This window comes from Microcebus murinus, chromosome 6, assembly GCF_040939455.1.
Source record: "Microcebus murinus isolate Inina chromosome 6, M.murinus_Inina_mat1.0, whole genome shotgun sequence".
Classification (NCBI taxonomy): Eukaryota; Metazoa; Chordata; class Mammalia; order Primates; family Cheirogaleidae; genus Microcebus; species Microcebus murinus.
The window spans coordinates 59492522-59508286 of NC_134109.1; the positions used below are offsets into that span (position 1 = coordinate 59492522).

At 40.3% G+C, this 15765-nt stretch overlaps 2 protein-coding genes across 9 annotated transcripts in view; one reads left to right on the forward strand and one right to left on the reverse strand.

The window, feature by feature from the left end:
* PRORP (protein only RNase P catalytic subunit) overlaps window positions 1–11765 on the reverse strand; it is a 133332-nt gene extending 121567 nt beyond the window's left edge. The window contains exons 1-4 of one of the 5 annotated variants that reach the window (XM_076004101.1): window positions 11651–11765; window positions 9658–10937; window positions 7382–7429; window positions 6751–6883 (exon numbers count right to left, since the gene is read on the reverse strand). In XM_076004101.1, the coding sequence (XP_075860216.1) occupies window positions 6751–6883; window positions 7382–7429; window positions 9658–10640 (1164 nt within the window). In that variant the 5' untranslated portion in view covers window positions 10641–10937; window positions 11651–11765. Of the gene's footprint in view, window positions 1–6750; window positions 6884–7381; window positions 7430–9657; window positions 10938–11248; window positions 11421–11650 lie in introns of those variants that run through there. The other 4 variants (XM_076004099.1, XM_076004100.1, XM_076004098.1 and 1 more) reach the window with 4 other exon arrangements.
* Window positions 11766–11845: 80 nt separating this feature from the next.
* The window catches only part of PPP2R3C (protein phosphatase 2 regulatory subunit B''gamma), a 28334-nt gene continuing 24414 nt past the window's right edge, over window positions 11846–15765 (forward strand). For 2 of the 4 annotated variants that reach the window (XM_076004107.1, XM_012736505.3), the window contains exons 1-3: window positions 11900–11981; window positions 12449–12484; window positions 15181–15308. In XM_076004107.1, the coding sequence (XP_075860222.1) occupies window positions 11924–11981; window positions 12449–12484; window positions 15181–15308 (222 nt within the window). In that variant the 5' untranslated portion in view covers window positions 11900–11923. Of the gene's footprint in view, window positions 11982–12448; window positions 12485–15180; window positions 15309–15765 lie in introns of all 4 variants that reach the window. The other 2 variants (XM_076004108.1, XM_012736506.2) reach the window with 1 other exon arrangement.

A 15765-nucleotide genomic window follows, 5' to 3' on the forward strand; every position in this document is an offset into this window, starting at 1 on the left:
GATTGATGTCTACCAGGAACCTTCAGAATATTAACTTAGAAAAGGGTCTTTGCAAATTTAATTCATTAAGATAAGGTTATATGGGATTAAAATGGTCCCTAAATCCAATGAATGGCTATGATGACACACTGCACTCTAACCTGGGGCGACAGAGTGAGACTCCGTCTCAAAAACAACAACCAAAACCCAAACTCTAGACCAGTGCTATAGTTTGTCTTCACTGCAACTACTCTCAGTGAGCCAATCTCCTATTGGAAATATATTAAATCACACAATCACTCAGAGTAATGTCTACAAATTTACTGATTCCAACCTCAGCACCCACTCCCACAATTCTTCTGCCTTGAATTAGCATCTTGACATTCCCCTCAAGAACCATTCCAAATCTTCCCAACTCTCTCTAGTCCTCTATTTGACTGCCATCACTCACCCTGCATCCCATTTAACACAGCACATGTCATTTCTCTCCTTCTACCTATCTATCATCCACACTCATCCTCACTTTCCTTGCTACAGTCTTCAATGAGATCTCCTTCATTTCTAACCTCTCCATTTGTACTCTTTTTGGCAACTCCTGCTACTTTTGAAGCCTGCTCATCTGTAATCCTTTCTCCTATATATCCTGTTTATTCAATATCTTCAACTCTACTAGCACCTTTTCTTCAACCTTTGAACAGACACAAGTCTCTCCATCTCCCTAAACCCTCCCCTGACTCATATCTTCCTCTAGCTACCACTATCCCATCTCTTTTTTATTTTCATGTAAACTTCTCAAAAATAGAGTTTACACTCAATGTGTGTTCACTCAGCTACAAGAACCTGGTTGAATTTGGCCCCAAGTGTACTACTGAAACTGCTCATCAATGATTTCTTAGTTGCCAAACCCAATGAACCCTTTTCAGGCCTCATCTTACCAAAATCTTTAGTACATGTGACTCTCTTTTAGTGTCTGCGACACTGCACTGAAAAGATTCTCTCTGCCTTGCTCTAACTATATGGGACTTCCTATGTTGCTGTCCCCCTACCCCACCCCATCCCAAACCTCTGAGTTTTGAACTCAGCCCACTACTCTTCTTACTGTTTTCCTGGCTGAGTTCAGGCATTCTTGGGATTTAATCTGTCACTATTATGTTGATGGTCCCTCACTCCCCGAGCATTAGCTCTCTCCTCCACATTGGACCCCAAGTCCTGGATCTTCTGCAGACATTAAAATCCAATGTCAGAAATTAAAGTATTATCTTCTCCTCATAGCTGTTCCTGGTAGATGGCATCATTCCAGGGAGGTGGAAGAAAGGAATAAGGGAGTGAGAGTTTGTCCATGCCATCACCCAAGCCAAAAACCTGGACATCTTGTCCTTCCCTCCAATCACTGCAGCCAAATCAAATACTCACATTTTTGTCTCCTAAAATGTTGTCAAAGCTGAGCTATTCCTTCTCTACCCTTATTCAGGCCTTCATTTCCCTTATTATCCCATATCTGGACCACTAAGCAGCCTGTGACTAGACTCTAGTGCCTCAGTGATTTCCTTTCCTTTTCTTTTGTTTTTCTTTGAGACAGAGTTTCACCCTATTGCCTGGGCTAGGGTGCTGTGGCATCAGGCTAGCTCACAGCAACCTCAAACTCCTGGGCTCAAGCAATCCTTCTGTCTCAGCCTCCCGAGTAGCTGGGACTACAGGCATGGGCCACCATGCCCGGCTAATTTTTTCTATATATTTTTAGTTGGCCAATTAATTTCTTCCTATTTATAGTAGAGACGGGGTCTCACTCTTGCTCAGGCTGGTGTCGAACTCCTGACCTCCAGCGATCCGTCCACCTCGGCCTCCCAGAGTACTAGGATTACAGGCGTGAGCCACCGCACCTGGCCCGGTGACTTCCCTTTCAACTCCTTCTTCCACCCAGCTGCCAGAGGTCTCTCTAAAATATACATATCATATTCTTGCTTAAAACACTTTCATGTCTCCCTAGCACTCATTAGCCCACAGCTAGCTATAGGACTGACTGAGAAAGGAGAGGCCCTCTCCTAATCCTGCTGCTCCTTCAAATTCACTACTTCTCCACTCCCCCCTCAACTGAGACTTATGATACTCATCTAAGTCAGCAAATCTTTTCTGTAAAGGGCCAAATAGTAAATATTTTAGGTTTTGCAGGCCACGTGGTTTCTTTTGTACTTATTCAACTCCATAGGACAAAAGCAGCCATGGACAATACATAAATGAATGAGAATGGCTGTGTTCCAATAAAACTTTATTTTACAAAAACAAGTGATGGGCTGGATTTGGTTCTCAAGCCAGTTTGCTGACCCCTGATCTATATACCATTCTACATCCCTCCATTTTGCTATTATCTATGTTGTTCCAGGCACCTTCACATTTATTGAGAATTTGGCACCTGACTCGTACTATTCATTACCAACCTAAGTGGTAAAGCACAGTGCCCAGCCCAGAGTAAGCATTCCATAAATGTGGTTGTAGTTATTATTATTAAAATTATCATACGGCCAGGCACTGTGGCTCATGCCTATAATCCCACCAGCACTTTGGGAGGCCAAGACAGGAGGATTGATTGAGTCCAGGAGTTCGAGACTAGTCTGAGCAACACAGTGAGACCCCCCATCTCTACAAAAAGTAAATAATAATAATAATAATAATAGCTAGGTATGGTGGTACACCCTTGTAGTACCAGCTACTTGGGAGACTGAGCCCAAGAGTTGGATGCTGCAGTGAGTGAGCTATGATGGTGCCACCGCACTGCAGCCTGGGCAGCAGAGTGAGACCCTGTCTCACAAAGCAAAAAAAAAAAAAAAAAATCCATATGATAATTTTATTTATTTGTTTTTTTTTTTTTTAGAAACAAGCTCTTTTGCCCAGGCTGGAATGTAGTGGCATGATCATAGCTCACTACCTTCTGGGCTCAGGAGATCCTCCTGCCTCAGCCTCTCAAATAGCTGGAACTATGGGTGTGTGACACCATGCCCAGCTAATTTTTCTATTTTTTTGTAGAGACAGGGTGCTGTTCTTGCTCAGGCTGGTCTTGAACTCCTGGCCTCAAGCAATCCTTCTGCCTTGGCCTCTCAAAGTGCTGGAATTATAGGCGTGAACCACCACACTTGGCTTCTTCTTAATATCTCTATATGACCAACTAGCACTTTAGGCTCTCAGTTTCTGTATCTGCTCAACTCTCATACCCTGGACCTTGTCATCACTCCAGAGCACTCTGTATCTCTGAAACCTAACTCTAATATACAGGGATTGAAACCTCCTGATTGGCACTCTCACTCCCTTTATACTTGCTCTTCAACCTCAGCCAGCTTTTATCTCTATTATCTCCCAATCTGTGAGTTCCCACCTATCTTTACTTCTTTCTTATCAACCTTAATCTCATGGCCCATTGCTTGAGCTGCCCTCTCACATCCTCAACTCCTATTTTCCCTTTTCCCTCAACTGTACCAGACCAGTAAAATCCTATATCATCCTATGCATCTGCCTTCTCTGTTCTTATACCTTAATGGCCCAGGACTGCTGAAAATGGCTCACCAAAACAGATCAATGCCATTACAAATTTATGCTCTCCAGCCTCAGCTGGGGCTTCAGTACCACCTAGCAATATTTTCCCCAATCCTCTCACTAATAATCAAAACTTCTAAAACTTAAAAAAGTCTCTCAAGCTCCCTTAGTGTACCATACCTTTTCTTACCTTCAAGTATCCAATTTGTTCCTGTTTTTCTCACAAATTAGAGGTCTGAACAAATGCTCTAAATTCTTTGCCCCACCTACACACTTAACTTATCCACTATCCTTAATTTCTTCCCTCTAGACTCAGAAAGAGTCAGTTCTATTGCTATCACTGGAAGTGCTCTGGATCCATCCCTGTCCCTTTCACCTCACCAGTCTTGCAAAACTAAACCCTGAATCAATTCAGCCACGTGCATTCCCAGCACTCTCATCAGGCTCTTATCCTGAGCTTCCCCATCTTTCAAATGGTGAAATCTTCATAAGATTTTTCTGAGTGTTGTGACTGTAACAAGCCTAGAGGTGTATAATATACGGTAATCATTGCATAAATGGTGACCATTATTATCATGTTAATAGTTTAAAGGTGGAGGATGATGACAAGAATTGGAACACAGGATTGGGGAGCTACAGGGAAAAGGGGGAAAGATACCAGAAAAGAAAAAAGGTGACATTTATTGCCATAAAATGTCCAATCCTCTGGGACTATATTCAAATGCTTTGTGAATTATGGTAAATATATGCCTACTCTTTGCTATTCTCACTACTGTCTGGAACCTGAAACTAACACTATACAGAGGAAAGATTTGCTCTGGGTTCTAAGTTTCTATCAGCAGAGAAAAATTAACAAATGTTTGTTCTATTAATCCAGAATTAAAGTTAACATTCATAAAAAAGGAATTATGGCAATGTTTAGCCTTGAGAGTGTTAAACAAAAGTATTCAATTAGGGATTCCATGACTGGTGCAGGGGCACTTCCAAGTGAGCATCTGGGACATCTTGTTGTGCCAGAAAGCACAGAAGAGGTCAAAAACTGATTTGGGTATGGATAGGGTTGTCAAAAAGAGGCAGAAGCCAGCTTGAAGTAGCTCCCACAGCCAAATCCGGGACAATTTCAGCATCAAAAAGAATAATGATGATAATGGAGTCTAACACAGTGAATAAAAAAGAGGGCCTATCATAAATGTGTCCATATTGATAATTATGAAAAGAGGGAGAAAGGGGAAAAAGTAAAAATTTTTATAGAATAACAATGCTAGGCCAGGCGTGGTGACTCACGCCTTGTAATCCTAGCACTCTGGGAGGCCAAGGCGGGTGGATTGCTCGAGGTCAAGAGTTCGAAACCAGCCTGAGTAAGAGCCAACCCTGTCTCTACTATAAATAGAAAGAAATTAATTAGCCAACTAATATATATAGAAAAAATTAGTCGGGCATAGTGGCGCATGCCTGTAATCCCAGGTACTCGGGAGGCTGAGGCAGAAAGATTGCTTGAGCCCGGGAGTTTGAGGTTGCTGTGAGCTAGGCTGATGCCACAGCACTCTACTCAGGGTAACAAGAGTGAGACACTGTCTCAAAAAAAAAATAAAATAAAATAAAATACATTTGGGGGGAACAACAGGGAAAATTTGAATACATACTTTTTATTAGATAATATTGAAGTAATGTTAGTTTTCTTAAATGTGATAATGGTATTCAGTGACAGAATTTTCTTAGTCTTAGAAGATATACACTGAAATATTTAAGGTAATGTGTCATCATGTCTACAACTTACCTTTAAATGGTTCATAAAAACAGACACATATATATAGAAAGCAAATGTGGCATAACTGAACAGTTACTCTAGATGAAGAATATATAGTACCTTCTGCTACTTTGTAAATTTTTTCTGTAGGTTGAAATTTTTGTCAAATAAAAAGTTGCAGGGTAGGAAGAATATTCAATTAGCCCACAATAGAAATGGTAAGTTTTTCATAGCAAACAGCACATTTTACACAACCATGTGTTTATCACAACACCTAGTTTAGAAGATACACATAAGTGTTCACTGGATGTTTGTTGAGAGAAAAGGGAATTTGTTTAAATCATATTTTACCTAGCAGAAATTACTAATGCATTAAGAACTGCTACAACGAGTTGGCTGTCAGGCATTTATGAACCTATGGATTGCCACTATAAGAGAGGCAGTAGAGTATAATGACAAAGGTTTTGGGGTTAGGTAGACCCAGAGTTTATTAATGAGGTGTTCTTGGGCAGATTTAATCTCCCAAAGTCTCACTCACTCTATGTGTAAAACAGAAATAAAAAAATAGTACTTTATAGGGTGGTTGCAAGGATAAAATGAGATACAACATAATAAATGTAAAGTACTTAGCATTACTTGATAAATGTTAACAGTCATTTTATCATAAAATTAGCTAAAAGGAATTCTATAAAATGGTGATATTATTTTTATAGAACAGATTTGGGAATTATTCTGAAATTAAAGGTCTTTATATGATCTTAGAACATTTTCCAAAAATTATAAGTCAAGGTGAGAAGGCATAACAATTTTCACTTCTCATTTTTATTTAGTACCTTGAAGAAAAAAGATTCAGTGAGATGATGGGCAGCCTTTCCCCAAGGATAACCAATAGAAAAACAGCTTACCTCTTCAACTAAACCTTAGTAAACCAGCATAAAGTACTGAAGATTAGCAAACAAAGTTATTATAAATGAGTGAGAATCAAATGCAATATAGGAGAGTATGTAAATAATTTTGTCAAGTTACCCTAAAGTCTTTTTACTAGAAATGTTGTGAGAAATCACAATGTCTTTATGGGAATTTACTTGAATACAGTTTTCTGGAAGCTCTCAGAGAAAAAACAAGGCATCTGTCTTTTTAGTTTAAGTGTACTTATTATGCCCAGATGTCATACAACTGACATCAATCGATGATAGTTTAATCCAATTATTCTAAGAAATTCTAAAGCAATCTCTCTGAAAGGTTGACAACTGTAGCCAACAGGTCAAATGCAGCCTACTGCTTGTTTTCATGCATAAAATTTACCTGGAACACATTCATACCCACTCATTTATGTATTGTCTATGGCTGTTTTAATTACAACAGCAGAGTATAAAAGTTGCAACAAACACCACATGCCCATAAAGCCTAAAATATTTACTACCTGGACTTTTACAGAAATTGTCCACCCCTGCTCTAGCCAAGCAATTCAAGAAGGTAATAAAAACTGTTAGACTCACCCAAGGTGTTGTCTTTTTGTATTGGTCACCTCCATCAATCACGTCTCTTATGATTTTTCCCTTGAGAAATTCATACTCTTCTGGACTCAGGTGAATAGACTCTATGGTTTTTCCACACCCCGAACACTGACCACTGTAATTATAATTGTTTATGTTACATAATGGCCTGGAAAAATGTTTGTTACATAGTGTCCTTTTTCTAAAATGAATAATCCCAGGACACAAGGAAATTAAAAGGTAATAAAAACGAACATTAAAATCTTTGTGATCATCACATGCATCTGATTTTTGTAAAACTAATAATATCACACATAAGTGTGTAAGAAATCCCAAAAGAGTAGACTGTTGGGTATCCAGATGAAATTTTTAAAGTAATTCCTAAAACACAATTGGGTCCCAAATGTTTAGGGGAAAACATCTCTAAGGCTTCACAAAGGCTCACAGTACTTACAGGAATATCATTTTGATCACTGCAAAGTCTCTGTATGTAAAATGTGTTTTTTGTTCAGGTACTCTAATTATAAACTCTTAATTATCCTGCCCCTCAGGTTTTCTTAAATATTTTTTAATCAATAGCAACAAAACTTACTAAATTTGAATCAAACAACTTAAAATAAATATTGGCTTTTACCTTTTCTGGATTGTGGTGAATTGTCCTTTCCATTGTTGCCCAGGAACACTACAAAGATTGCAAAAGCAAATAATCATCAGGTTAGATTCCTACTGAACCTAAAGATAAATCATTGTATTAACAAACTCTGTAGGCAAGAGCTCTGCAAAGTTCAAGATACTTCCCTAGAATGGTTTATTTAGTAGAATAGTTGCTACCCTGTGATGGGCTAAGAAGCTGATGGTACCCTACTCTGAATGTCTTTCTTCCCTTCAGTTCTTCTCTGGCCACCTGACCCTCATCTGCAAGTCTAAACCGACCTTCACTGGAGCTGTACAGAAAGCAGCTGATCTACTGAAACTTCTAAATCAAACTCAACTCTAACCTTCTCCAGAAAGTAGCCAGAGATTGCTCCTGCTTGGAATAATTTCTCTCTTCTCTTATACTATCATCTTGTATACCACTGTTCTTTAATTGTCTGGTATCCCCCATTAAATTGAGAGTGTCATAATAGATCTTACATCACAAAATGTAAGCACAATGCCTAGTCTAATTGGAGGCATTTAAAAACTATTTATTGATTTATTTGTTCATTAATTTATCCTTTCCTCCTTCCTCTAACATATATTGCCCTCAATCCTATTGATTCTTTTGCCTTCCCTCCTTCCAATCTATTCTTCTCACTGTTTTGGCAATTACCTTTCTAAAATTCCAAAACCACCACTCTTGATAAAAGAATAAAATCCAAAACCAGCATTCCTGATGAAAGAATAAAATCCAAACTTTTGTGATTCAAAGATTTTTACCTGGTTCCTCCTCTGTTGCTGTTCAGTAAGTTTGCTAAGACAATTAAGCATAACTGCTACACAAAGTTCTGTATACATGATATAGAATAAAAAGGCAAGAGTAAATCAGAAGGAAGAAATGAAGTTTTAGGAAAGGGTCTGAAGCAAATTAATGAAGAAATAAGAGGAACAGACTGAAGCAATAAACAGGTGTATAGCCAGTAACATATATAAAATCAAAGAGAAAGCAAAGGTGAGAGCTTTGGAGAGAGAGCAACCAAATTACGGAAAAATCCAAAACAAACTAGTAGGATGAGGATTTTCCTTTTTTTTTTTTTGAGACAGAGTCTCGCTTTCTTGCCTAGGCTAGAATGAGTGCCGTGGTGTCAGCCTAGCTCACAGCAACCTCAAACTCCTGGGCTCAAGCGATCCTCCTGCCTCAGCCTCCCGAGTAGCTGGGACTACAGGCACGAGCCACCATGCCCGGCTGATTTTTATATTATATATATTAGTTGGCCAATTAATTTTTTTCTATTTTTTATGGTAGAGACAGGGTCTCGCTCAGGCTGGTTTTGAACTCCTGACCTTGAGCAATCCGCCTGCCTCGGCCTCCCAGAGTGCTAGGATTACAGGCGTGAGACACCGAGCCCGGCCTAGGATTTTCCTTTTTAATGTTTGCATATCAGGCTTGGTCAGGATCCCCCCTCTGCACTCTTACCATGCAAGCTGATGCAATAACAGAGATTAGACAGAACAAATATAAGCACATTATATCCTAGTCACTAGATTTCAGAGGAACTTCCAAAAATTCTAATAATGGCCCAAGAACAGTTCTAGTCAAATACTATATCCTTTTCTTGCTATGTACTCAGGCCATAGGTACTATTCATAAATACTCAACATCTGTTCTTTTTTTTTTGAGGCAGAGTCTCACTCTGTTGTCTGGGCTAGAGTGCCATGGTGGCAGCATACCTCACAGCAACCTCAAACTCCTGGGCTCAAGCAATCCTTCTGCCTCAGCCTCCCAAGTAGCGGGGACCACCATGCCTAGCTAATTTTTTCTATATGTTTTTAGTTGGCCAATTAATTTCTTTCTAAATGATAGTACATAGGGGGTCTCACTCTTGCTCAGGCTGGTCTGGAACTCCTGACCTTGAACAATCCTTCCACTTGGGCCTCCCAGAGTGCTAGGCTTATAGGCGTGAGCTACCACACCCGGCCAGTACTCAACATCTTACTTAATGCCTAAGAAAACAAAATAAATGATCCTTCTAAAAGGTAAAAGATACATAAGAACTACAAGTGCTCTAGAATTTCCTTTTTATGTGATGGGTGGAGATTAGCACAAATTATTCATGCTACTACATTTTTAAGGAAAGAAAATTTAAAGAGGAAACAAATTTTACTAAAAAAGTATAATCTGCATAAAATGATTCTCAGAAACAACAACAAAAAAGCTACTTGTAGATATATTTATTAAAATAAATACAGATAAAGAAAAATCAAAATTACCTTTCAAACCATGTTTTTATACTGTGTGCAAATGACTCCCCAGGATATAGGTGATTATTTCTTAGATACAAAAGAATGTCTACTAGTTTGTTTGAATAGTGATCATCCTTTACGTCTTTTCCAACATCAAAGAAGGCTTTTAAAGTTTCCAACAGAGGAACGAGATCATGAGCTAGCAATTCCTGATACAAATTCCAGGCCATGTTTACATCTTGATGAAGGAGGGCTCCCTGGATACAGTCATTATAGTTCTTTCTTGAAGGGGTCATGACTTTTTTGATGTCCTGTAACAGCAGCAAGGCCTCTCTCCATCTGTCTGAATGGATTAATCCCCGGATGAGAAGAGTATATGCTTCAGGTTCTAAGCTCTTATATCTGGCTTTCATGATTTCATAGACATCAATCACTTCTGATGTCTGCTTATGAAAGACAGACAGATGCAAATACTTCACCAGTAAATCATAGCCTACAATACCATTGTTTTTTGCTGCTACCCATGCTAGCAGAGATTTAGCCACATCTACAGAGCTATGAGAGTGAGCCATCTGTGAACTGATCCAACTTTCAAAATTGACCTTTCCTTTGAAATCTTCCTTAAGTTTATCCCACTCCTTTGAATTCAAAGGTTTCGTTGGGAGTTGAATAGTGTTCTTTACAGGTGGCAAGGCATGATCTTTTCTCTGAGAATTCATCTGCGATCTCTTCTTAGCTGCTCCAGCTAAAAAAAAATGAGAAGGATCAGAGGAAACTTGCTTCTTACTGCCTTCATCTTTCCTGAGATATCTGGCCTTGGCAATTAGCAGATCCGTTGCTTTGGTATTTTGTGGAGACATTGTTTTAAGAGAAAACCACCTTTGTTGGTTCCCGATGCCACAGAAGTCTGTGAGAAAGAGAGACAGGTAAGAGTGCCCTGGGCCTAGCCATACCGGGTTGCTCTTCCAAAGCTTAGGAAAGCTTCCAATACCAGACAAATAGAAAGTCATTATGCAGTAAGATCAGCACCAGATTATGAGACAGATGTTTGGAAAAATCCCTACTTGTCCAGCAAAATTAAGGGATTGGAGATCGGGGCCGGAGAATAGAAGTGCAACTTTTAAAAACGAGATTTCATTTCTTCCTTACAGACAAACTGGGTGCTGCTTTTGAGACTACTTAATAGCAACGAAGGCGGATGAGTTCTCTCTATAAAACAACGATCCCGGGATATCCAACGTCGCAGGCTCCAAACCAGGGGACACAGCAGGAATCCTCTAGTGTCTGTTATACTCCAGTCCATGAATCTGAGGAAAAGGGACAAGGAGAACAGCCAGTTCTACTCACGTGGATCACAACTATACCGAAATGGGGCAGGATCCCATGGAGGCTTCCTGGAAAAGGCGTGTAAAGTAAAAACCGCGACCAGGAGCCGCCAACCCCTACCAACCATCAACCACAGCGGCGAAAGCCAAATTTAGGGGCCCTCGCCCTACATAACCCTCCCAAGCGGCAAAACTCGACAGATGGGGAATGGGAGTGGGGGAAGTAGGGAGTCAGCTGCGCAAACTCAGGTAAGGAAGAGAAGTCCAAGAAGGGGGCTGCCTTGACTATGTACCGATTGCTTACAAACGAAGTTCACTTCATTCAGGAACTCACCACAGCATTCAGGCAGTACTCACGCGACCAGGAACGCGGCGGAAACTACAGTGCCCACAATGCACCGCGCTGGTCCTGGCCGCCGGGGCGAGACTGACCTGGACCCAGGCGTTCCACTGGGCCTAGCGGCGAGGAAAAAAGGCAATTTTGAACCATTTAGTGGCCGAAGGGGTAAGAGACAGCTGCTGAGGCGTCTGGTATATTCAGTGGACCTTGAGGTCCACCAGATTTCCGCAGTGAACAATGAAAACAATTTGTGAAAGAAGAAAGCGCTTCCCTCAAGCCGGAAACTAGAGTGGACTACTGAGTCACGTGATGTACACGCGCCAGAGGCCCACGATGGAGAAATAAAAATGCGGACCTCCTTATCCTGGTATTTAAAATCGGGCTTGGTAAGCCTGGGACGCCATTTTCCGTATCTTTCTCGTCTGCTTTTCCTGCCAGCGTGGTCGCCGCATCCTCCGCGATAGGTCCGGTTTTTGCCTCTTTAGCGGGGACTTCCGCCCATGTCCAACATGGCGATTGGGCAGCCTTCCTAACCTCTACGGGGCTTACCGGCGTCTGACGTCTGAACGGGTAGGGGCGGAGCGGTTAGTAAACAGCAAATGCAAGCGCTGCTGCGCGGGAGTCGGCCATGGACTGGAAAGAAGTTCTTCGCCGGCGCTTAGCTACGCCCAACACCGGTCCAAACAGTGAGTTTGGGAGGGGCTGCTCGTTGGGATAGCCCGGCCCTAAACTCCTAGAGGTTGGGGGAGAGTGGGGAGGAGGAGCAATCGGGAGCCACACTTTCGGCTTCTGTAAAAGACGGCTGCTGACAAAGGAAGCGGAGTGAAACGTGGTTTGGGGATCCAGAGAGGTTCAACCCAAATTTACCTAAGAAAGAACCTACAGGAACGAAAAGCTTAGCCTTAGTCACTGACTTCCGTGGTCTTGAGCTAGACTTGTGAGGAATATCTGAGAACCCTGACTCCAGCAAGTCTTCGACCCCATCAGGACCTCATTGATCCTACTGCCTGCCTTTTTACTGTCAGACTTTTCGCTTCCTTGCTAATCCATTTTAGATTTCATAATCAATTTTTCCTTGTTTCTTCCCTCCTTCATACTTGCTTGTTAACCAACTTGGTTAAATCTATCTTTCCTATCTCACATCCACACACAGAGCTCCTGAAAGTGGCTGGAGAAAAACAGAACCTTGGTGAGTTGTCTCACTTTTAATTCATGTCAACTAACCTAAAGTAGGCGTTTTGGTCTCGTCAACCATGTTTCTCTAGACATTCTCTCTTCTACACTCAATTTTCATCTCCCAAACTTACCATCTGGCCTACCCACTCCTTACCTTCAGCTGAACTTGTTTGTTTTTGAATGTTTATCTCATTGAGAATGTAGAAGCAGTCAAAGAAGAACCTTGCCTGTCCTCATTTACCATTTCTATCAGTCTCCCACCCCCATGGTTGTCCATACACTCTGCCTTGGCTGTCAAAATGAGTGTCCATGCTCCTATTTAAGAGTCCCTCCACTCCAGCACTAGATCACATTCCCTTTCTTATATGCACTGATTTCACTCCAGCCTTGTCCTCTCATACATCATCAAATTTTACTACTCTGTTGGATCATTTTCATGAGTACTGACAAGCATGCTGTAATATCCCCCATCTTAAAAAAAAATCACATTGATCCCACATCCCCCTCCAGCTTCTGCTACCGTGTTTCCCCAAAAATAAGTGTCTTATATTTAGTTTTCCTCAAGAAGACACTCTAGGGCTTATTTTCAGGGGATGTGTTATCTTTTTTTAAGTACAGTACAACAATCTACATTTATTCAAATATAGTTAAGTCGTCTTCTGGAACATCATCATAGTAAAATGGCAGCCACAATTTTCTTTCTTCCCCCTGGGGACACACAATACCTAAAGCAGAGTGTCCCACTCTTCACTTCACCGAGGAGACTTTCCCCTCAAAGCCTCAGCTTGCAGCACGCACAGGATGGCGAGGACCTGACAGGGGGGAGCCAAGCTTGTTGGTGGGGCTGCCCGCACCTTTCCGGTCACCTCTGGGATAGTAGCTGTCACGATGGGGCAGATGAGAAGGGCTGTTCCTGGTCTTTACCGCTCCACGATGAAATGCATGGGTTGTGCAGATAGGCTGTGTAGCCACGCCCATCACTAGGTCTTATTTTCCGGGTAGGCCTTATATTGCACAAATGCTTAGAAATCCAGCTAGGGCTTATTTTTTGGGTAGGTCTTATTTTCGGGGTAACACGGTACCTTTCTCTGCACACTTTATAGGAAAACTTTTCAAAGAAGTTATCTGTACTTGTGCATTCTCTGCCTTCTTCACCCCTTAGCTCTTGAACCCACTCTATTCTTTCACACATATTTATCGCATGCCAGTTATGTGCCAAGTACTGTTCTAGGCTTTAGCAGTGATTAAAACAGACAAAAATATCCCTGTCCTTGTAAAACTTACTATTTAGTGTGGGGAGAATAACTAAATTATATAGGTCGTACAGCTCCTGTTTTAGGCTGTTTTCCTTTATTGGTGTACTAGATCCCATCCTTTGTGTTAGATCCCATTTTTGCCTTCTCTTGCAATTGTCCCCTGTCCTGCATCATCAATTTTTCTTTCTTAATCATTTCCATCAGTATATAAACATGCTAGTATTTATCCCATCTTAAACTTTCTTGACTTAATTTCCACCTCTAGTTAATGCCTCATTTTTCTGTTCCCCTTATAATATTTGTTAAAAGAGTTGTTGATTAAATCTCTACTTGTCTCTAATTCCTGCTTTTCCAGAATCATCAGTGACTTCCATATTGTTAAATACAATGGTCAGTTGTCAGTCCTCTTTTTACTTATAAAATTTTGCAGTTTTCGCCAACATCATTGAGCCATAGTAAAGAAATTAAATTATAGGTTTGGTCCAAGGTTAAAAATTAACATGGCAGAAATGCAGTCCTAGAAGGAATTCAGGTAAACAACTACAGGCTTATTGGAAGTGAGAGCAGAAAGGAAAATAAACTTTTGAGAAAACAGATCATAGAATTCAAGATCTCAGTGAGGCTAAAGTGCAAGTATTATGGCAGTGAGGTTTTGAATAACCAGAAAGGATAATCTGACAGTGTATCAGAGCTTAAGATTTCAGAAGAGGAGCAAATAAGATCTGTGGTCATGCTATAGAAGTGAGTGGCAGAGTGAAGTAGAGATGAAAACCTTCAGAGTTGCAGGGTTCATGGTAACCCACATAAATGTTTATTTGTCATGGATGATACCAGGGCCTTGTGAAGAATGTTGTGCACCAGTCACTGTGGCCCACAAATACTAGTAAGTGTGGAATAATAGCTGAATGAGACAGCTACATCCCAATAGTAGGTAGGTTGGAGGGTAATAGATCCGTCAGTCGTGAGCTTCAGACAGAGGAGGTTTTTTTTTGTTTTGTTTTGTTTTAACATTAGGTAAAGGAACAGTGATTATGAGGCTGAAACTCCATGAAGTCAGAGGCGGGGGCCGTTTTGCTCACCCCTCTGGTGCCAGTGTCTAGTACAGTGCCCTGTACATAGAAAGTACTCAGTAAATATTTTTGATTGAATGAATTAGGAACATTCCAGAGGTCTGTAGGAGAGGCAGTAACTTAAGAGACTATCTTTAATGATAAACAGAAGTAGAGGGAGCATGCTCAGAAGTGGTTGAAGATGTAGGGAAGGCTGATTCAGTGGAAAATAGTGATCCTTGGTAGTTTCAAGTTAATATGATGTTCAGGGTCTAAGGACAATTGTGAAGGCCTTTTTGGCACTGCAGCTATTTTAGTTAGACTATAGTATATAGGATGATTTGAGTAAAAGTATTGCTTGATTTTAAAAGTGCTTTTCTCACCTTAATCTGTTTTATTACCAGAAAAAAAAAGTGAACAAGAATTAAAAGATGAAGAAATGGATTTATTTACCAAATACTATTCAGAATGGAAAGGAGGTAGAAAAAACACAAATGAATTCTATAAGACCATTCCCCGGTTTTATTATAGGGTAAGTGGTATCTAAGCAAATGTCTTGCAGAGTTTTTAAAATATGTAATTTTTAAAATGGGATTGGAATTTTATATTTTAAAAATAGAGGATTATATTTTAAATTTTGTATATGCTTTCATTATAGTTGATCTACCACTATTATAAAACATTTTGAATGCAATAAAATCTTGAGTTTTGAGTAAGTTGTTATAAAAACAAAAAATTGTTACTTGCCCCTTTTTCTGAGCTATGGGCTTTTTCTTTTTTCTCTTATTCATTTATTATTTGCAGTTCACGAGCTGTTCTACAATGGGCTTTTTCTTATTTTTATTATAAATATTAGTAGTAAGTGTTCTATTGGATTATGGTGTCAAGTGTATAACACTTTGATATAAGGTGTAATAATTTTGCTAAAATCTAAACTGAAAAATAGATTGAGAATGGAAATCTTAAAGATTTTCACTTAATGCTGATGC